The following is a 23,947-nucleotide window of genomic DNA, read 5'->3' as shown; positions in this document are numbered from 1 at the left end:
GCGGTGGGGGGGGTGGGATGCCATAAAGGACACTGAGTTATTGACAAAACTGGAATATGAGTGAAAATTAAATAAAAGTGCTATATAAAAAGTCTAAGGAAATTCACTCTCAAATGACTCAAAAATTCACGTGTGTGTATGTACATATACAGGTATATATATGTGTGTGGAAAGAACGTACAATTGGTAAAGCCAATGGGGTGAATATATTAGAGGTAAAAGATGCATGGGTGTTCCTTGCATAATTCCTATTCTTGCAACTTTTCTGTAAGTTTGAAATTATTCCCAAATAAGACGTTAATAATAGGCTTTCAGCCACACTATAAAATAAACATTAGCTGTCATACCTAAAGCAATGCAAGTCTTTCATTTGATGGCTGACAGTGACTCAACCAGTGCAAGCTTTCCCTGGGCTGAATGGGCTCCAAGGTCTCGTCCCATGGGAGACCCTATAACCTTATGGAAAACTTCTGTCTTTATGGTAGTGTCTGCAGAAACTGCTAACTACATCATGGTGGTATTTTGGGATGGAAGACTCTAGTTCTGGTTGCACACGTCTTGGTTGCCTTTATTAAGAGACGATACAGAAATGATAGAGTGATACCTAAAGGGTCTTGAATATAAGATAAGACAGAAATCCCTGATGTAGTGACGCAGAACCTTCTGGCACTGGCACCTGCACGCTCTGCTCAGTCTCCTTTCATGATTGCTGCATATTCCTTCTGGTGTTCAACCAGCTTCAGGAATACTTGGTATTTCTTGTCATAGTATCTGTGGGAGAAAAATGAATATGCTGAATGATCTCAGACACAACCGCGATGCAGCTTCCCCTTATATTCAGAAGAACAGGAATATATCCCTTATGGTCATGCAGACGTCTCCCATTTTGTGAATGCTTCTAACATCCTGAGCAATGGATCAGCATGATTCATCGCTATTATCCCTAACCTACATGGGGTGTTATTATCCTCATTGTAGAAGGGAAGACATTTGCTCAGAGAGGCGTATCTAAAGTAGGACAGCTAAAGACTAGCGAGGCTGGAATGCAGACTGAGGTCTGTCTGACTTCACAGCCTCCACTATAACATACTAAGAGGCTTAGGCTCAACATAGGCCCCTTCTCACTCCCAGCTTTCATAAATATTTCATTTATGACTAGCCCCAGGTTTGATGACTGGTTTAAAAACCACAGCCCGAAAAGAGAAGAGACTGAACATTTTCATCACCCTTTGTGGATTCCACACCTACATTTCCTTTGCAGACTGCTTTATCTGGGAGTACAATCCTGTGAAAATGTCACTAAGGCCTTCCCTCTAGTTGTGCCCTGCTGTCCAGGCATCCCTGGGTGGATCTTGCCCTCCCATCCTCCTCTCCATCTGGGTCTTGGTAGACTTGTTATCCCTGGACCTGTTAGAATGTGGTGTTGGCCACAAGGCAGCCTGATTTTGAAAGGGATAATAGCAGCTAAGACAAATTATACTTGAACACTTGTAACTTTGTCCTTACTCCTCTTGGTTGGGAGGGGCTGACATGAGGTGGGGTTGACATGGAATTGAGGAAGCCAACTTCCTTCCAGAGGACTTCTTTCCTGAGAACTCCTTCCAGAAGAGTTCTTTCCAGAACATTCCAGAATCTACCAAGCCATGTGTGACCCTGGGTAAGTTCCTTAATCAATTTGTATCTAAATTTCTTTATCTGTAAATGGGAATAATTATAGAATCTACCTCAATAGAGCTGTTAGGTGAATTAAATGAGGCAATGAATGAAAAACACTGAGAATAGTGTCCGGATCTTAGGGTTATCAGTGCCAATTATGGTTACTACATTAAAAAAAATTAATATTCCAACATTATCAACACTCTTTCACTAAGTAGATTCTACTAAAACCCATTCTATGAGCCTCGAAATTTATTAATCATAGAATGATTTTGGGGACAGAAGTTTTCTCCTTCTAACAATACTCTATGATAATTTACCATTAAATACTTCTTATATTATATGAGATGGATATCTCCATTCTGGAATATCAAACCTTTTTTAAGGGAGTTTGGGTCAATAACCTTCTCATATACTTGAAGATTTTCAATTTTTATTTTTTATTTTGTTTTTTAAATATTTATTTTTGAGAGAGAGTCTGAGCAGGGGAGGGGCAGAGAGAGAGCGGGGGACAGAGGATCCCATGTGGGCTCTGCACTGACAGCAGAAAGTCCGACGTGGGGTTCAAACTCATGAACCATGAGATCACTACCTGAGCCAAAGTCGGACACTTAACCAACTGAACCACCCAGGTGCCCTGAAGATTTTCAATTTTAATCCTGACAACTTTGCAGCAACTTTGTTCATTGGTCTTATTCTTTGCCCAGTGGAAGAAGTATTGGCTTCCAGGCAGAGACGTCTGGGTGACTTTGGGCAACTTTAAAAAATTTTTTTCTTTTTGTTATTTTAGAGAGAGAGAAAAAGAGCGTGAGCGGGGAGAGGGGCAGAGAGAAAGAGAGAGAGAATCTTAAGCAAGCTCCATGCTCAGTGCAGAGCCTGATGTAGGGCTTGATCCCATGACCCTGGGATCATGACCTGAGCCAAAATTAAGAGTCAGACAGTCAGCCAACCAAGCCACCCAGGTGCCCCTGGACAACTTCTTTAAATGGTGTCTCCATTTCCCTGCCGTAAGAGGGATGATAGCCGTACCTCCGTCACAGATTGACTGAATTTTAGACATGAAATATTCTGTGAGCTGTCAAGTGTTCACAAATAGGGATTAATGTTGTTCTTATATCCTTCCATTATCCTGGAACACCAAAAGATGGATAGACTATATTTTTCCTTTTTTTACACATGGGAAGCTGAGGTCCAAGGCACATTTTCCCCCCGTGCTTTTTCCTTTTCTCAAAAAATGTTTTATTGTAAAATATACGTAACATGAAATTTAGCCATTTTTAAGTATACACCGCAGTGGCATTAAATACACTCACACTGCTGTGCAACCATCACCATTCCATCCACAGCTCTGTCTTCAGCTTGCAAAACTAAAACTCTGTGCCCATGAAACACCAACTCCGCCTTCTCCCCCTTCCTGCAGCCCATGGCAACCACCATTCCACTTTCTCTATGAATTTGACTCTATGTACTTCATATAAGTGCAACCCTATAATATTTGTCCTTTTGTGACTGGCTTTTTTCACTTAGCATCATGCCCTCAAGGTTCATCCATGTTGTGACCCTGGGTAAGTTGTTTAATCCATTTGTGTCTAAATTTCTTTATCTGTAAATGGGACTGACACATGTTGTGGCATGTGTCAAAATGTCCTTCCTTTTTAGGGCTGAATAATATTCCACTGTATGTATGTACTTTTCTTTAGCCATTCACCCGCCACTGGCTATATGGGTTGCTTCCGCATTTTAGCCACTGTGAACAATGCTGCTATGAGCATGTGAGTAGAAATTTCTGTTTGAGATGCTGATTTCAGTCTTTTTGGGTACATACCCAGAAGCGGAATTTCTGGATCATATGGTGATTCTATTTTTAGCTTTTGAGGAACCACCACAGTGGCTGCATCATGTCATGCTTCTCCCAATGGTGTACAAGGGATCCAATTTCTCCGTATCCTTGTTGACACTTGTTATTTTCTCTTTTTTCATGGTAATCATCCTAATGGGTGTAAGGTGGTATCTCACTGTAGGTTTTGATTTGCATTGCCCTAATTATTAGCAATGTTGAACATCTCCTCATGTGCTTATTGGCCATTTGTATGTAATCTTTAGAGGGATATCTACTCACGATCGATGCCCACTTTTGATTTGGGTTGTTATTGTTGTTGTTGAGTCTTTTTTTTATTATTTTTTTTAACGTTCATTCATTTTTTTGAGAGACAGAGACACGGCGTGAATGGGGGAGGGGCAGAGAGAAGGAGACACAGACTGTGAAGCAGGCTCCAGGCTCTGAGCTGTCAGCACAGAGCCCAAGGCAGAGCTTGAACCCACGAACCGCGAGATCATGACCTGAACTGAAGTCGGACGCTTAACCGACTGAGCCATCCAGGCGCCCCTACTGTTGTTGAGTCTTAAGAGTACTCTGTATATTCTATGGATTAATCCTTTATTAGATATATGATACACAAATATTTTCTCCTATTTTGCAGATTTCCTGTTTACTCTGTTGATCCTTCTCTTTGAAGCACGGGTTTTTTTTTTCCCCAGGGCACTTTTTTTTTTTTAAACTTTTTTTTTTTCAACGTTTATTTATTTTTGGGACAGAGAGAGACAGAGCATGAACGGGCGAGGGGCAGAGAGAGAGGGAGACACAGAATCGGAAACAGGCTCCAGGCTCTGAGCCATCAGCCCAGAGCCCGACGCGGGGCTCGAACTCACAGACCGCGAGATCGTGACCTGGCTGAAGTCGGACGCTTAACCGACTGCACCACCCAGGCGCCCCTCCCCAGGGCACTTTTAAGTGACTACGTTTACAGATAAATTTGGTCTGCGTAGAAGGATGAGATTGAGGATCTTTCTGAAAAAAGCATATTGAACCAGAGTCACTAGATTATGCTCTCTGTGGTCCTAAATTTTAAAATCAGCTGAATTTCCTCTCTTCTTATTCTCCCCACAGTCAGTCAGTGGCTTCTGTGGGGCACAAACCTAAGTAAACGTCTCGTACAGATAGTAATGTGACTTGAGGTACTGAGGAGATGCTGAAGTCTTTCATAAGGAAGTGTTAGCTTTCTACTTGCAAACCTTGGGCTGCCTGTAGATGGTGCTAGAGCACCACATGTGCTGCCTCCCCAGAGGAGGGCTCCCAGCTGACAAGCTAAGGATGCTTTTCAAAAGAACATGTGGATTTACTGAAAGAACTTAAAAATAGACTTCCCTCAAATGTCTTGGGAGGGTCAGAGCAGAGATGAAGAACAAGAATCTTTCTACAAAAGGAGGAAGCTGCTAGCCGATGACTTCCAAGGCCACTGGGGACTCAGACCTCTCAATGCTCCTGACTTGAGCTCCCCCATGTAAAATGGCCTGCCTCTCTGACTCCAGAATTCAGGGAGGGTTTTATATTCGGAGGGTTAACAATCCAACTCCATGTGGAAACCTGCTTTAAGAAAATTAAAAGGAACTGGATTGCTTTTTCCATGGACATTTCCAACTTTGTTAAATACTGATCATGCTTCTTCGGTGGGATCAGCACCTTTGCCTGTTACAGAGGTGGGATTTGCTTTTATGCTTAACTTCAAATACATCCCTAAAATTATAAAAGCCACTTGGACAACTGTCCTTCCATTTTCATTGTTTTATTTTTTTGAGAAAGATCTTATTTTTTAAGTAATCTGTACACCCAACGTGGGGCTCAAACTCATGACCCCAAGATCAAGACTCGCATGTTCTCAAACTGAGCCAGCCAGGCACCCCTATCCTTCCATTTTTTTTTTTAATTTTTTTCTCAACGTTTATTTATTTTGGGGACAGAGAGAGACAGAGCATGAACAGGGGAGGGGTAGAGAGAGAGGGAGACACAGAATGGGAAACAGGCTCCAGGCTCCGAGCCATCAGCCCAGAGCCTGACGCGGGGCTCGAACTCCCGGACCGCGAGATCGTGACCTGGCTGAAGTCGGACGCTTAACCGACTGTGCCACCCAGGTGCCCCTATCCTTCCATTTTTAAACTCAGTGCCAATGACTTAATATAGGTGTTTTTCATCTGTCACCCAGATGGAAAAGACTTCCGTGTGGCCTCTCTGCTTTTACCCTTGGGTCCTCTAATTCACTCTCTGACAGGGATCTTTCTAAAATCTGCGTCTGGCTAGGTCCTACCGCTGCCTGAAGTTCAGTATCCCCAGTCTGCCCACAGGATGAGGTTTCCATCACGGCCTCAAAGCTCCTTATGAGATGACCCCCTCCACATCCCCCTCTCGCCTATTGTACTTCCTGCCACTCTCCATCTCACACTTTGTATTTCAGAATTCTATGTTGTTTATGGTTACCTAAATATAGCAAGCTGTTCCCACCTTTATAACTTTGCACATGTTATTCCCTCCACTGAGAATGTCCTTTCCTGTCTTGGTCTGGGAGACCATTTCTTTCCAGCATTAAAGACAGTGTAGACTTTGTCTCCTCTCAAAAGCTTTCTCTCACCCCTACAGGGTCACATTCCTTTCTTCCTTGGATTACTTTGTCACCTGGTAATACTTCTATTGTAGAACCTCTCCTTTCGTTCTGAAATGATCTATGTGCATACAGAAGATTATGTCTTATTCCCCTCTAAACCCTGGCCACAGGCAAATTAGCATAATGTGCTGCCTATAGCAGGAGCTCAGTAAAGTAGTGTTTTGTGAATTGGGGTTAAAATACTGACCAAGGTCATGTTGTAGTCCCCAATGCCAAGAGATGCAAAGGGTGGAAGGACAGACAGATGCTACTGTGTCCTTTAATGGAAGATGTAAGAGATCCCCCATTTTAGAACAAAAGACCAGACTTGCAGCTAATGACACAGGGAAAAGATTAGTGGTCTGAGAGTTCAGAAGTCTGTATTTGACCCACTGGTCTGGCCCTACCTTGCTCTGTGACTTTAGGTAACAAAGTAACTTCACCTCTTTGGGACTCAGTTGTGTCAACTATTAAATGAAAGAAATGGATTAGAAGCCCCCAAGGTTTATTCTAGCTCTCCAGTTACTTATCCTTGTATGGCCTCATTCCTCAGTATTGTGCATATAAAAAATACAAACTTACCTTTTATCCTCAAGTCTGGGAAACACGACTTTCCCAACTTTGCTCATTCTAGACATTGCCTCCTGTCAAATGGAAAAAAAAAGAGCTGAGTTGGCAAGCTAAAATCAAAGTGATTTGTCATGTGCAAGAACATTCTAATTAGATACCACTCCCCCTTAGGATATTCAGTTGGTCCATTTTTTTTTTTCCAACTTCTCTTTGGTGGTGAGAATAAAACCCAACGAACATTAAAAGTTAAATCTATGACCAAACAGACTGGGCTTAATAAATGACTGAGTACTGAAGGCTTCTGGGCATAACCAACCCCAAAAGGCAAAGCACCTTTAAGACCACCTGCAGAAAGCAGGAAATTATTTTCCCTTCTCATTACCTGGAGAGGAGGGCTTAAGAAGGCAATATAATTAGCGACTAAGTACACTGTTTACTTAAACTCAAGATTACAACAACTGAATGAAACCCATTTTGCACCTGCTCTTCAGGATAATATGTTTAAGACTTCTTCAGTTCAGGGATGCCTGGGTGGCTCAGTAGGTTAACCGTCTGACTCTTGATTTTAGCTCAGGTCATGCTCTCACGGTTCATGGGTTCGAGCCCCATGTCGGGCTCCACACTGGCAGTATGAACCCTGCTTGGGATTCTCTCTCTCTGCCCCTCCCCTGCTCTCTCTTTCTCTCTCAAAATAAATAAATGACTAAAAAAAACAAAAAAAAGACCTCTTCAGTTCATTGTCAGCTCTTTTTTCCAGCACTCTTTAACACTGTGAGCACAGATGTGAGGCCTGTGGGCTGAGTCTAATTTACTTGAACTCTAGAATATGACTTCAGGACATTCTTGTCTTTACAATGGGGCAACTGGGCAGACGGTGAATTGCAGTGGGTAGGTGGACGTGGCTGATATGTGCAGCATCAAGATCAACCACGGCTTGTGTGGGCTCCATTATAGGAATGAGAGGGTTAGGTTTCCTTGGGCAGTCTCCCAACGCTGGTAAGGTGATGGAAAAGTTAGGGGGAATGGAATGAACCCAAACTCTGGAGTCCAACAGACTCGACCAGGGAGACGGCAGGCAGTGGCATGACACATCTCCTCAAATAGGGCTGCCTTAGGAACAGTTTGGAACTCTTATTGTGGAGGATATAGTGATTCTGGGGTAACGTACGTACAACTTCTTATTCCACATATCTATTAATTACTCACTATGTACCAGGCATTGTGCTAGATTTGCACGTGACATACCCTTTGTCCTGGGGAAACTTACATAGTAGCAGGGGAAGAAATAATTTATATATTATTTCTATGCATTTATTTACATTTATATAAATTATTGTATTATATATTTTATTTACCACTGATTCGTTTCTGGTATGCCATGTACTTACCACTTTATGTACACCTTATCTTCCCTCCCACTCCTTGCCCTAACCAGAATGCAAGCCACATGAGGCCAGGAGCTCTGTCTACTTACTGCTTACTCAGCACCTAGAATATTCATAAAATAAACCAAGCCCCTTCTATGGACCAAGCGCAGCATTCAACATGCACAGGAAACAGATATGAAGATCGCATGGGCCTTTTAATCAAGGAGCTCACCAGAGAATGGAAGAGACATTTACTGAGATCAAAATAGAGTGTGATAAACACTTTGCTAGAAGTAGATAAACTTCTTCTCTGTAGTTATTTGAGGGTTAGGAAAGTTGATACTTTTTCATCTGCTAATCACTTACATATATGTCTTCTACCCTGGCTAGGATGCTCTACCAACTCTTCCCCAAGGATGACATGAACATTCTGAGAGTTATCTGGTTATCTAGATAAATCCTCAATGGATTTAAAAGGGCCGACTAGGAAATAAGAGATGCTGAGGTCAGCAAGCACAGTGATGACAAAAGAAAATGGCAGTCATAAGAAAGGGGGAGATTTTCTAAATTACGAAAAATTACCGAAAAGGAAACCATGATTAGAAGAACTTAAAAAGGACAATCTGGGGCCATTTTGTGGAGGGACAAACATTTAAACACATTTTAGTGAGACTGCTGCCATTCCACTCCACAAGGATATTTTAAGAGCTCCGCTCACTCCGTATTTTCCTTCATAGACTAAGTTCTGGTTCCTTTAAAGTAAGCCCCATATCTTGTGAAGATGGCCTCAGCAATCTCCATTGCCAACTCTCTTGTTCTGTCCTCACTTCTTTCAGAGTAGTGCTCTGCAGTCCTTCCAGAGTGGATTCTGCCTCCTCTTGCTCTTTGGAATCCTGAAAATGCCCTCAGGAAATACTCCTCTTGGTTGACCTCAAGCCTTGGACTTGAGAGGACATTCCAGAACTGCCTTCATGGGTGGGACCCAGGAAATTTGTATTATAAAGGGTGCTCCATAAATGTCCTTTCCTTTCCCAGGGAAACAGTTGTGTGGACAAATGGTACACACCAGGGCTTTCTTCCCTTCTTCACATTACCTTTGCCTGTTTTTAAAATAAATTAGTGAGGGGGGCGCCTGGGTGACTCAGTCGGTTAAGCATCCGGCTCCTGATTTTGGCTTAGGTCACAGTTTGTGAGATCAAGCCCCGCGTGGGCTCTGGGCCAACAGCGCAGAACTTGCTTGGGATTCTCTCTCTCCCTCTGTCTCTGCCCCTCTCCTGCTTGCGCACATGCACTCTCTCTCTCTCTCTCTCTCTCTCTCTTAAAACAAATAAACTTCAAAAATAAAATAAAATTAATTAATTATTGAGAAACAAACACCAGCACTAGAGATTTTAAAGGTTTAAAAAGAGGGGTTCCTTTAATAAGTATAGATTTCAACATTAAACTTAGCTCAGGTATTGACTCCACTGAGGAGGTTTTTTCTGACTCATCCCTGTGGCCTACCTCACAGCAACTTGTGCTACCATCTATCATAGCATTTATGACATGGCACCACAATTTTTTGTTAGCACACCAGCCTCCCTGACTAGACTCTGAGCTCCTTAAGACAGGAACTGTTACAATTATTCCCACCGCCAGACTCAGCATCTGGTGTATCGTGCACTCAGGGAATGTCTATGGGATGAATGAACTTAAGGGTCATACACGTGACAGAATGCTCAAATGGAAGTTTTGGCTGAGATCTAAAGTTGACAGATATAAGATACCAAAGTGAGCTGGAAACAGACCACCCTGAAGAATTGGTGGGAAAAAGGAAAAAAAAAAAAAGGTGGTTGAGGACCCATTAATCAACTCTTAGAACTTTCATCCACATGGAAGGGCAGAGAGTTTTAGGACTGAATCGTTGGATTATTGTGTATGAGGCCTACTTCCAGGGGAGGGGTGAGAGGAGTCCCCCCTTCAGAAGTCAAGAGAGCAGGGCTTCAATGAGAACAACAGGGAACCTGATATGTGTCCCTGAGGTTGTGGGACACAGGGGACTGAGTGAGATGCCCGTCTGGAAGAGGAGGGCTGGCGGGCAGCATCAGTGTAGAAGTGAAGGAGCCAGCACTGGAATCAGCCAGCACTTCCAGAGTCTGTCAGACTCCAAAAGGCATGGCTGGTTCCCATGAACCCTAGGTGGCTCACGTGTGAGAAAGCGGTCATGGATTGTTTCATATCCTGTCCAATGAGGCAGAGGGGGTCTGCATAAAGAAGCTTCAGATGACCCTACTGGATGTCTAAGGAATGAAGAGTAAACAGTCTATTTGAAGAGTAGCATTAACAAGGACAAGATATTATACATGAGAAGTTTCCAAAAGTGGGGGATCTCCAAAAAAATCTCTACGATGGGAGTGCCTGGGTGGCTCAGTCTATTAGGCGTCCAACTTAGGCTCAGGACATGATCTCATGGGTTGTGAGTTCAAGCCCCCAATCTGTGCTGACAGCACAGAGCCAGCTTTGGATCCTCTGTCCTCCCCTTTCTCTGCCCTTCCCCCACTTGAGCTCTCTCAAAAACAAACATTAAAAAAAATTGAAAAAAAGAAATCTCTGATGGAGCCTAGCTACAAACACCTAGTAGGCTAAGGGAGCTGATCACATGAGAACTTTCTACACCCCTGACTTCTCTTCCCTTCCACCGTCTAACTAGGAACAAGAGGAAAAACAAATATGCGGGAGAGGGAATGAGGAAGAGAGAACACTGATCACAGTTATGTCCTGTCATGTGCAGCAGACCCTTGCTGGGGAGTGGGGAGATGTCTTACCTTGGGATAAAAACTCATGTAATGATTATTATATATTCCTTGATATTCTAATTTCTGAATCTGGGCTATGTCTCACAACTTAAGGAGACCATAAAACTTGCATTACCCGAGGCTGGCTGTGTACTTATCTAAGAAAGCAACGGAACTACTAGGGCAGAGAAAAAACTAGCCCCACTGCACAAGTGTTAGGGGGCAGTGGGAGTGAAAAAGATCGTCGTTTCTCATTTCTGTCTCAAGAATCACGTTTGTCCTAAACACGAGTTAGATACGCACAATAAACAGTGGGTGAAAATATATTAGAACATTAACAGGCTCATGAGCATGGGTGGTAATTTTTTTTCTCTTTTCTAATTTTTCTACAGTGACATCTGTGGATTTGATCATTTAAGGATAAAAAAAATACTGCATTCTAAAAAAAAAAAAAAAAGTTATGCTTACATAGGCACTCAAAACGACTCGTGCTCCTCTCCCCTGTCTCCTGGGAGGCAGGCCTCATTATGGGTATTGGACCCAATATGGAGAATGCCCAGAGAATCACTGCTGTCATCAGAAACAGCACTGCTGGCTTTTCTAATTTCTCCAAATAACTAACATTAAGCCAAAACCTCAAGAACCCACTGGCTGCAGTAGATCTGGAAATTACCACAGCATAACAATATGAATTTATTATGGGAATGCTGACACGTGCTAAATATAGTCACCCCCCCCCCCCACAATATATTTCTGTTCAAAAGGGTTTGTTTGAAGTTGGCCTCAAAATTCATACTTCTTGTCGGCAGGCAGGAGCTGGACAATCTTAATTTGCAGCACGCTACCCTCTTTGTTTGAGAGTCTAGACAGCACAATGAATGCAGTGACTTTTCTCTTTCCTTTTTGCCCACACAATGAAAGCCTTTTAAAAACAAAATATTTTGTAAAAGCACATTTTAATCACTTCTTTTCTTTCTCTCTATAAGGCAGCGCTATAAATAAACCATGAAAGTTCACATTGGATCGTCACTTCTGAAAGCAAGTGGAGGCTTTCTGTAGGAAAAAATGGGAGCCCTGTACCATGGTCATGAAAGACCGCATTCATGGGGTTTGACCCTTCCCTGCCGTGTCAAGGCCGAGATACCAGTCCACACACACTGCTCACCACTTCTCCGGCTGCAGCACTGGCAATCACCAGGCCTGTGTGGGCACAGGACACACCCAGTTCTCATGTGTTATGGCCTGGCTTGGGAGCTAGCAAAGGGCTTTAGGCTACCCTGGGGTGAGTTATCCAGGGAAATTAGGCTGGAAAGAATGGGGCTTTTCAGCACTCACGAAGATGGGCATTCAGTGAGTGGCAGACACACTGATATCAGCCATCGGAGGAATGCAGGAACTGGTACCTTCTCCCCTAGCCAGGGGAGGGAAAACAATGGCTTTAAGAATTTGGGAAGGCTGTCAGATAATCCAGGCCTAGGTACCAAAGGGCACTGCAAGCCTGGCAGTGTCCAGAGTCACGGTCCACAGGGAAGAATAATCAGGATCTAGCCTGGTGAGGGTTCTACTGCATACTCCCCAAAGGCAAGAACCGCGGCACTGCGGGGGTCAAGCCTAGCACGGTCCTAGTACTCACAGGGGCTTGGTTAATGTTTGCAGAGTCGCTGAATGAAAGGGTGAGGGCTTGCATCACAGGGGCAATGTCAAATCAGGTAAGCCAGTGTTTCTAAAATGGTACACCTGCACTCCAAGGAGTGCACGAAATGATTCATCAGGATTCCAGGAGAACACATTAGAAGTGCCCTTTATACGATTTCTGGTCTAAAGAAATGAGTGGAGCTTTACCAGCATTTAACATGCAGATTGTCAGCAGGGTGGTGAGTTGGTCCACACAAAGGAGAGACACGTATCATGTAAGATGTGTGAGGTTTCTTAAAAGAAATATGGGATCTCTACAACACCTAGGGGATGACAGCAGGGTGCTGGCCCGGGGTTCCCAGCATCCAAGGACTTGCTCCATGTCGTCATTTACATGTTCCAGGTTAGTGGCTTTACACGTATTGCCTGGTCTTATTTACACCAACCTTTGCAAAATGGGCAGGTGGCTGAAAAACATTCAGTCAATGAATTAAAGGTAATGGTGAGAATTCAGATCTAAGGGAGTAAGAAAATGGTGATACTTTTATTTGGTAGTAGCCTCTTCATGTTAGAATCTAAGAGCAATGAAGACCTGGTCAGGTAAGACAAGACTTGGGAGGAAATCAAAATTATCTAGATATAGATATGCAGGCACATATAAAATCGTCCAGAAATCATCAAAACACTAAAAATCATTAGAAACTCACCTGGCCATAGATATAAAATATACCTTTAGGTATCGCTGCATAGTGTTAGTATGAAAGTGTCATGATAGGCAAGTATTAAAAATATTTTATTTCAGCTATATTTCATCTGCTTTACAGTATACATAATCTACAAGCATAGTAGAACACATCTATGCCTCTGCATCAGTAAATTTCCATGTGTTCAGAATCCAAGCTCAAATTTTTTTTTTAACTGACCCAAAAAGTGTGGCACCCATTGATTTAGCAGACAACTCCCATTGCCTTATTACTGGTTCAAGCCAACATTTCCCAGGTGCTTACTCTATGCTGCCCACTGTGCTACTAGCTTTATGTAAGGGACGTTTTTAATCCTTAACACGACTTTATGACATAGATATTGTCATCTATGCCCACTTTATGCATCAAGGAAGTGAGCAAAGTGTAAGAAATATGCCCAAGGTCATAAAGCCAATATGTAGCTGAGCCAGAATTCAAGCCCCCAGCTCTGACTCTGGACCTTTGCTTAGCCTCACACTCAGACTCAATGCTCCTGTCTTCCCTGTAATGCAAAAAGCCTGGCCCGCGAGTCCCCTAGGCTTGAGCTCAAATCCCATTTCTGCTGCTTATTAATTGTGTGAGCTCCCTGGCTGAAAATGAGTAAGTGTGTGTGTGTGTGTGTGTGTGTGTGTACGCACGCATGATATGCCAATACAGTACACCATACCTTTTTCCAGAGATGCTGACACATAGCTCTCTGAAATACATGAATCTGCCTTCTTGACGAACTCTGAGTCATTTTACTGGAAAACAAGTTCACATGGTAATGTGTGGGCTGAGGCACATGACCCCTCCATAGAAAAACAGAAAGTATAGCAATGTGATTTTGTTCCTCCAGCAAACATGAAGAAATGGCTAGTTGTTCTTTTATTTATTTTGTTTTGTTTTTCTTTTTTCATACAGTCATCTTTTGACCTGCACCTGGTATTCTGTGTAACCTCCATGCATTGATGACAACAAAGTCAACTGAGAAGCAAGGAGGGATGAGAGAAAGGAAAGAGTGGGAGAAGACGTAACTATTAATCATGATGTGAAGACTTGCACTTCATTTATAATTTTTAGTTCTACCTATCTATATGTCAATAAATCCACCTACCTATCTACTCACCACATGGGGTGGTGATTACTTGGGCATATATAGTTTCCAAAATTCATCAAACTGTGTGCTTAAGATCTGTGCATTTCACTTTACGTATACTATCTACCAAAGCAAAAATTGTAAAAGGTAAAAGAAACAACACTGTACATGTATATGTGTATTCTTGGAATATTTGTATTTAATTTCCAATTATACAATGCCTACCAAAAAGAAATAAGCAAATGCAAAGGCCCAGCTCTGAAATCTCGACTCCAAATAGACCTCAATTCAGCCTCCTGATCATAAAGGAGGGGGTGTTCTGCAGGAAATGGAGACGCTCATGTAAAGATTTTGGGGTTTTTGACGTGGGCTTGGGATTGCATCTGGGCTCTGCCAACTCACTAGACGTTTGAACTAAGCCTCAGTTTTCCCATTTGTAAAGTGGGAATAACAATACCTCCTTGCAGCACGGCTGAAAATTCCAGCACCCCACTCTCTGGCCACCATATCCTAACTAGTCTCCTGACTTCCACTTTGGTGCCCTAAAAGCAGCAGGGCCAGTCCCAGTGATTTGTCAGGGAGGGAAAAGGTAGTGCAGGGATTAAAATGATTGACTGACGATAGCAGACTGCCAGAGTTTGAAGTTGGGCTTTACTACTGACTGGCTAGATTGTCCCAGACAAATGATTTAACTTCTGTACGTCTGTTTCCTCTTCTGACAACGGGGATGGGAATAATATGCCTCTCATCGGACTGCTGTGAGGATCACATGAGGTATTTCAGGCAAAGCACTTAGAATACTACCAGCACACAGGGAATAAATGCTCCACGAATTTTACATATTTATTATCCTACTTGCATGCAAACTCCATGTGGCCGGGGATTTTTATCTGATTCATTTACTGTACTAAGAACTGTGCCTGGCCAGAATAGGTAATCCATAAGTGTTTGCTGAATGAATCAATGAATGAAGTAAGTTAGATTTTGTCTCCTGGGGCTGTTGTCACACACAGTATTTCCGACACCAAATGTGTAGGTTTTTTTCTTCACACCAATCCATTTTCTACCTCTCCAGGCACCAACTGGGTGTCTTAGAATTCAATTTGATTCTGACACTACACGGGGGTAGCGTTAGACTCTAGAGGTTTAAGGGCTCAGTCCCCCATGACTACCTCCGACTCTGGATGCCAGGCACAGGACTCTCCTGTACTTCTGATAGACTATAAACTGGAGGTTCCCATGACCAGCTATCCCCCTCTCGGATGGATAATTTGCTAGAATGGCTCACAGAAAACCGTTCACTACTATTACTGGTTTATGATAAAGGATGTGATTCTGGAACAGCCAAATACAAGAGATACATAGGCAAGGTTTAAGGGATGGGGGGGGGGTGTGGAACTCCCATGCCCTTTGGGGTGTGCCACTCAAACCTCACCAAACCCTGTTGTTGAGGGGTTTTTATGGAGGTTTCATTACATAGGCTTGATTGATAAAATCACTGGCCACTGACTCAATCAGCCCATGCAGAAGCTGTCTGTGGCCCCTGGCCACCAGCTGCCAGTCATCTCATCAGTATACAAAAGAGAACTCTTTTCATGCCAGAGATTCCAAGGATCTTAGGAGCCCTGTGCCAGGAATCGCGGACAAAGATCAAATCTTTAGTTTTTCCTCTATTACAGTCACTCTCACTACTAACAACTGCAATGGACCCCCACTGCTTTTTGAATAAAATTCAAATTCTGCAGAATGGCCCAGAACTTGGAGATCATGCTTGTGCTGTTGCTTCCAACCTTATTTCCTGTCCTCACTCACTGTGCTGATCATGCTGGAAACCACCAGCATCTTTGCTATTGATTGAACATGTCAAACTGGGTCCTGCCTGTTCTTACTCTCCCAAGAATGCCCTTCTCTTGGATCTCTGACTGTCTGGATCTTTCATATGATTTAGGTCCTCTTCAAATTTTTTTTTAACGTTTATTTTTCAGAGAGAGAGAGCGAGTGTAAGCAGGCAAGGGGTACAGAGGGAGACACAGAATCTGAAGCAGGCCCCAGTCTCCAGCTGTCAGCACAGAGCCGGCATGGGGCTCAAACCCACAAAGTGGGGCTCAAACCCACAAACCGTGAGATCATGACCTGAGCCGAAGTCGGACACTTAACCCACTAAGCCACCCAGGTCCCCCTAGGCCCTCTTCAAATATAATCTTAAAGAAGCCAGACTTGGCCACTTGGCTGAAATATCCACTTCTCCCAAACATCTTCTATCAGATCATCTCATTTGCTTGTCTTTAAAACCCTTCGTAGCACTTAGCATGACCTGAAATTATTACTGTTAATTTATCTGCATCCTCATTTACTGTCTTCTTCCTCTGTGGTCCTCACCTCTACTCCTCCTTCCTGAATTTAAGCTCCATAAAAGCAGGGTCCTTGGCTCTCTTATTCATTGATGTATTCCTAGCTTTTAGCAGGGCATTAGTTAAACGTTTGCTGAACATATACACTTATTGAATTCCTATTTTAGCAAGGCACTATGTATATCTTGCCTCATTCGATGCTCACAAACATTCTGAAACAAAAGTCTTATTATCTGAATTTACAACAGAGGCTCATCGAGGTTAAGTGACTTGCCTAAGCTAATAAGTGGCTTAGGCAGGATTTAAAACTTGCTTTAACTCATGAATAATACCAGGCCTATTCCTTGAGGAGCTCACAGTCAGTCAATAGGCAGATCTTCAGGTGAGTTCATGACAATTTATCTTTCCCTGATGACTTTGGGGCTGTGTAAAACTCTAAAAGCTTGCTTTCTCCACTGTCAAAGACAAATTCAATTACGGTCATTCTATTGTGTTTACAAAGGCAGGAAAGTGGATTCATTGATGTATAGAAAGACTGTTCATATTAATTTTTGAAACAAACAAAATTACTGCCAGCTGTATGACCCTGAGTAAGCCCTTTCCCCTCCCTGGGACTCCCTTTCCTTATCAGTAAAATGAGGGCGTTGGATTAAATTATCTTTAAAGTCTCGCCAGGTCTGCAATCTGGTGGTTCGATACACATGTCTTTTTTTGATTAACTCTCAGCTGACAAGTAAAGCAGTTACTCCCCGTGGTACATTTTATTAGGGTTTTACTAGGCCCACCCTGAGAAGAAACATACCCACTGTGGTTCTCCAGCAAGGGGCAGCGTCATTCCAAATTCAGTCACAGCAAATATGGCCCAGGGGAGTGTTCCTACAACAGGGAAGACTACCTACCATTGTTGCAATCTTCTGAGGGTGGGTCCTAATATATGGCCTGGCTGCTAAGGGGTTGGGTCCAAACATGAATAGGGGAGCAAGTATTCATCCTATTTACCTGAGCTTGACTCGCCTCTTACGGGTTTTCTGAAAGCAAAAATATCAAGCTTCTTACTAAAAGCATCAGACATTGCAGACTTCAAAACTGCAACCCATTACCCATCTAAGAATCTATTATTGGCTGGGGAAAAGGAGTCCTGCCACTTCTGGCTGAGAGCTCTGCAGTGGAACTGACATGACAATATCTATAACTCAACAACAACAACAACAACAACAACAACAACAGTAGTAGTAGCTAACATTTATTGAGTACTAACTATGGTCCAGCAATGTATTAAACACTTTACCTGCTTCATATCTCCGCTAGAAATATGAGGAAAATGCACAGCTTTGGAACCTGTACTCTTAACCACTCACTGCAGAACAAAGGCTTCAGTGATACAGAGACCATAATTCAAATCCTAGCTCTGCCATTTAGCACTCTGACTCTCAAGATCCTCATTCGGAAAATGGGAGTTTTAATACTTATTTTATAGGTTTGTTTTGTGGATGAAATACTTACGTGTACACAGCTATTATTATTATTACTACCACTATTTGCCCATCAGCTGGAACAAACCTTACTCTTCCAGAAGCTTTATATAAAAATGCCAAGAGGTAACAAGCATATACTTGGGTGCGTGTTTCCGGTTGGTAGACTGGGTGGGCTCGGGGACTGTTGGGAGTCAAAACATGGCTCTGCATAATCCTTTCCAGACAATTATTCCTCCATCTACAAGCAAAAAGCTCTGCTCCTCTGAGATTTATACCACCTGATGACAGACATACAATCGTACCTACCTCCTGTGCAGCTCACTGCTGTGACTGCTGGCCTCTTGCCTGCATCCCTATGTTAAATGAAGCTAAGACCTTGATCACCTAGTGTCCCCATCTACCTGTAAATCTGTCACTATCCTGGAACACTGAAGCATCTATTTACAAGACCTATCCCATGCTTGAATATTATGGTTTCAAAATGCTCCCAACTCCAGGATGGTTCATCTTTGCTTTACTCCAGCACTCATCCCCACAGCCACACTCTGAAACGTATCATCTACTGGAAATGCTACACTTAGGTATATTCCAATGCCCTAACAGCCATTTTCTGGCTTCAACTGCACATCAGTCCAATTTTCTCATTGGTTCCATCCTTCCTACCAAATGTACTCCTTCACCTCATGTAATTTCCTGATTCTCAACCCCTTCCTTTTCTTTCAATCCACAGACCCTTTCTGGGTCTAATTTCTTCAGTAGTGAGGGTAGAATCTACCATCTATTATATCAAACACGTTGATGAATAGAAATCGCCACAAATACTCTCTTAGTTGCAAAATTCAACTGGTACTTCAAATTCACAAAAATCATTTGGCCAGGATATGCTCTGTTCATGGCTGTAAGAAAGAAATCTTGTTTAGGACAGAACAGGCCAATGGGAGATTGCAATTCGAGAAAGTGCAATATCCTTAAAGTTCTCAGGGTCTAAACATCTTAGAAATTTACACTGCCTGCTTCAAAGTTAATTCCATACAGAAAAGATTTTTCTGGTGAAAAGATCAGGAACCATAATTAGTAGCAAAGGATCAAAACATGGTGCCATGAATATAGTGCACAATGATTGAGCTATAAAGAATGTTGACTCAATTTCTCTGTGTTTAGGCTGGTAAATATCCAAATTATCTAAGACACAGGGTATCTATCCACACATCCATTCCTCCATACTCTTTAAAGCTCCCTGTGTTGGATATCCAACTTTCCTAGGCCAAAGTCATATTAAAGGTGGGTTCTGGATACACTGGTTTAGCCTCTGGGGCTGGCCTTTGACCGTCTGCAGTACAGGAGTCCCTCTGGCAAAGACAGAATTCATTTCAAACCAACTTCAGGAGGGAAAAGATAGGAGAGAGGATCTATCAAAAGCCAGGAGTTCAGGTGGCCAGGGTGGGGGGACACCAAAAGACCAAAGTAAGAGACAGGCTGGAGGGAAACAGGGAGGCCAGTAAGGTAGGGAGGAAGCAGAAACCAGAAAGAGAGTGCAAGATGTGGAATGCAAGTCCTGGATAAATTGTGGTATCCTTTTAGTTTGGTCTATAAGCTTTTCTTTGTTCCCAATGCCCTAAGGTTTCCCACTATTTTAGCACCTATCACACAGCAGGATACACATCTACTTACTTATACGTCTCTCCAACTGGACTATAAGATCTAAGAGGACAGAGGCCATCAATTTTTATCAGTACTCCTAATAATTGATATAAAGTAACTCTTCAGTAAATGCATGTTGAGAGAATGAAAAAATGAATGAGTACATGGATTAATGAAACAATGAATGAATCAGGAGGAATCTATACAGCAACTTTGGGATCTCCCTCAGTTGAACTTTTCTGGTTATTTTCTAACTGCCAGTTCAGCATATTCTTCATTGTCGGATGTCACAATTAAGGTTATGGTTATGGGCTCTGAACCAACTAGATTGGAACCTTGGCTCTTCTAACTGAATGGCCAATTTACGAACCTCTTTGTGCCTCAGTTGACCCATCAGCAAAGTAGAAATAATAGAAATAATTACTCACAGAGTTACTGAGATAAAAAAGAAAATGCATGCAAAGCATTTAAATTAGTACTTGGCACAACGTAATAGCTTAAAAATTGGGGTTATTTTTATTCTTTTTTAAAAAACTTTGTAATGTTTATTTATTTCTGAGACAGAGACAGAGCATGAGTGGGGGAGGGGCAGAAAGAGAGGGAGACACAGAATCAGAAGCAGGCTCCAGGCTCCGAGCTGTCAGCACAGAGCCCAACGCGGGGCTCGAACTCACAAACCGTGAGATCATGACCTGAGCTGAAGTTGGACGCTCAACCGACTGAGCCACCCAGGTGCCCCTAGGGTTATTTTTATTCTTATAATTATTATATCCATCTCCACCCCCACACTTCATAAGACCCTGCAATATTTTCTTGCGTGCTACTATTTAAAGACAGCACTTCCTAATCTTCTGCTACATGTGATATGCTGCCTGGGCCAGAGAGTGATAAAGAGTATGGAACGAAGAAACCATCCAACACCGAACACCAGCTGATGCCTCTGGTTCATCAGTGGAAGGAAGATGAACAATGAGTAGAATAGGGGCTGTTGGGAATAAAAGTTCAGGAGCTTCTAGGTTTAGAAACATGGAGTTTATTTTTAGACTGGACTTCTAGGCCTTCTAGTTAAAACAAACATAGAAAACAACAACTATGTCAGCTGTGTTTATGAATATGAGCTTTCTGTGGCTTTCACAAGACATAGGGAATTCGGTCCACTTCTCTCTGGTTACCAAATTATAGACAGGCACATGATGTACTGGAAAGAGAAGTGATCCGGAAATCAGGAGGCTCTGGTCCTGCATTAACCTTAGTCTAGCCTCTATAATTTTGAACAAGTTGTTTCCTTTCGTTAGATCCCAGTTTCATCTTCTACAAACTGGGAAGTCTGAGCCAGATAATATTAGCTTTACGGTTTAACAAATGGTTACTATGTGCCAGGCATTGTGCTAGGCCTGTGGATACTGTGGATACATCACTGAGCCAGACAGCACTGATCTCTGACCTCGTGGAGCTTAAGACTCTACGAGAGCAATACAGATGCTATAGGAGAGGGTCAGAGGTATATAAAGCTAGTCTGGGTGCTTAGGGAATGATCTATAAGTGCAAAAGGAATCGGCTCCATAAAGAATGTTGATAAAGAAGTATCTAAGCGGGATGGGATGCATATCTGAAGTTGAGCTATTATGGTGCATTCAAAGCAATGAGGGAAATCCAAGAGTAGATGGAATGAACAGAAAGAGTGACAAGAGATGGAGCTACAGCTGAAAGCAGGAGTCTGAATTTGGATGGCCTTGTAAATCTTTATGCTGATGTGAAGGGGAAGCCACTAGAGGGTTTTTAGCAAGAGTGATCCTACTCAAGTTTGTAAAAGATCACTATGGCTGATGGGTAGATTAGAGAATGGTAAGAGAGGAGGCAAGCAAACCATTCAGCAGGCCCCTGGAGCAGTCCAGGAGAGAGATGATGGTGGCCCAGACTAGGGTGGTGAGTGTGTAATTACAGCCATGGGAAAGAATTCAAGAGACCTGAGATGCAGTTTAGAAAGTGACTGTGAGAGACTGAAGTGGAAAGGAAAGCAAAGGTGGGTTCACAAGGTCCTTGAGGTTCTGGCAGGAGAGATTAAGCAGACGTGGCACCATTTACACATCGCGCCATGACTGAGCCAGTGCTGGTTTTGCAGGCAAGGGTGGAGATGATGAGTGCAAATCTGAACATATTTATATTCAGATGCCTGTGAGTGCTTTAAGTGGACATGTGATGTGGACAGCTGCAGAGCTGCTGACATGCAGATAGTAAATGGATTCTTAGAAGCGGATGAGATGAACGGAATCCTGTAGAACACCAACGTGTAGGGTTGGGAGGAGGAGAGAGGGGAGCTGGCAAGTGAATTTGGAAAGCAGTGTTCAGAGCAGCGGGAGGAAGATCACGAATGTATGTTGTCAGTGGAAGAGTGTTTCAATGCAAGGAGTGTCCCATGTTGCAAAATGCTGCTAAACATAAAGCAGGGTAATGACTGAAAAGCCCTTTGTGTTGAGCAATGGCCTAGGTTAGCATTAGTAACCTAGGCTAGGACAATTTGGGCAGAATTGTGGATGTAAAGGGCTGATCATCCTTGGTTAAGGAGGCAGAGGGGAGTGGCAAGAAAATCAGGATGGTGAGGACAGCCATCTCTTAAAACATTTTTGACTGTGAGAAGATAATAATCGGAGGGGCTGACAGGTAGAAGAAGGGATTTCATTAAGAGGAGAGCGTGTGCAGTAGCACTGTCGAAAAGAAATAATGGGAGTTAGGTGATTTTCAATTTCCTAGTAGCCACTTAAAACAAAGTGAAAAGAAACGACTAATTTTATGACATTTTAATTAAGCTATTATACCCAAAATACCATTTCACGAGTGATCGGCACAGTTATTCAACATTTATGTTCTTTTATTCATAGTAACTCTTTGAAGTCCTGTGCCTATTTTACACATTTGCGGTTGGACCAGACACATCTCAAGAGCTCTATAACCACATTCAACTCGTGGCTGCCGTACTGGACGGGACAAGTCTGGAGCATGTGTAAACGGTGCTGAGAAGGAGCTACCACATATACAGGAGTAAGAGAGGACAATGGATTGAGTGGGCTGTCAGAGGCAGTGGGGGATGGCGAAGCCTCTGATAACAGGCTCTTCCATTATAATAAATATGAAGGAGACAAAGTTTGAGTCGGGATATAAGCAATGGTGTGCTGATAAATGTTAGCAACTGGCTCTACCAAAAAAATAATAATAACAATAGCCCTACTGTGTAGCATTTGCCAATTTCTCGAGCGTAAATAATTCTTCTGTGGCCCACAGGAAGCTACTCATGCGATGTCCCTGGACACGGAGTGGAGAAGAGACATGCGTGGTCAGCTCTCATGCCAGTTGTGAATCAGCTGCAGCACATCGCTGGACATAAGCTGTGCGATGTGATGGCAGGTGTCTTTCTAATTGCTTCTATTTTTTCTTCAAGGTGGATGGTGGCTGAGAATAACTAGGTCATATGTCTGAATGTGAGAAGAAAGATACGTCTGGGAATCGGGGAGGTTTGATGTAGTTATTATAGAAAATGGGAAATTGAGCTGACATGTTAGGTTCCCATCAGAAAACAGCTGGACACTCATATTGGGTAACTGAGGTAAAGCTTAATCATGGATTTGTTTAAAGGAAGGTTTAGGAAAAGAAACAAGTACCCCATGACTAGCAATAGTGGGGAACCATTAATGCCCTGGCAGGAGTAACAAGAGGGAGAGACTTCCAACACCCAGAGAGAAAGATGCAGGGGGAAGGTCACCTGCAGGAATGGTGGTCCATAGATCAGTCAACCTATGTCAGCTCAGCAAGGAGAGAAAGGATACCTTCCATATCTCCTCCAAGCTCCTGCTGGCGCCTCCCATTGGCCAAACTCAACTAAACACCAGGGTAAGAGAGGCTGTCCAGGGACAATATACAATGACAGAAGCCTGCCTTATGGTTGTACAGTGTTTTATTACAGAGCTCAGTGGCCTTTAGGAAGGGATAAGTACCTGAACTCAGGGTGCCTGGGTGGCTCAGTCAGTTAAGCATCCAACTTCGGCTCAGGTCATGCTCTCACGGTTCGTGGGTTCAAGCCCCGCGTTGGGTTCTGTGCTGACAGCTCGGAGCCTGGAGCCTGTGTCAGATTCCATCTCTGTCTCTCTGCCCCTCCCCTACTTGCTTTCTGTCTCTGTCTCTCTCTCT

General features: G+C 43.0%; 1 protein-coding gene across 4 annotated transcripts in view; it reads right to left on the bottom strand.

Moving 5' to 3' along the window:
* Nucleotides 1–544: 544 nt before the first annotated feature.
* The window catches only part of FGGY (FGGY carbohydrate kinase domain containing), a 421,185-nt gene continuing 397,782 nt past the window's right edge, over nt 545–23,947 (bottom strand). For all 4 annotated transcript variants that reach the window (XM_043575117.1, XM_043575119.1, XM_043575120.1 and 1 more), the window contains 2 exons: nt 6,714–6,775; nt 545–771 (listed from right to left, as the gene is read on the bottom strand). In XM_043575117.1, the coding sequence (XP_043431052.1) occupies nt 690–771; nt 6,714–6,775 (144 nt within the window). In that variant the 3' untranslated portion in view covers nt 545–689. The remainder of the gene's footprint in view (nt 772–6,713; nt 6,776–23,947) is intronic.

The sequence above is a fragment of the Prionailurus bengalensis genome, chromosome C1, assembly GCF_016509475.1.
Source record: "Prionailurus bengalensis isolate Pbe53 chromosome C1, Fcat_Pben_1.1_paternal_pri, whole genome shotgun sequence".
NCBI classification, from domain to species: domain Eukaryota; kingdom Metazoa; phylum Chordata; class Mammalia; order Carnivora; family Felidae; genus Prionailurus; species Prionailurus bengalensis.
Note: the sequence above shows the minus strand (reverse complement) of the source record. Positions and strands in the feature narration are given on the sequence as shown.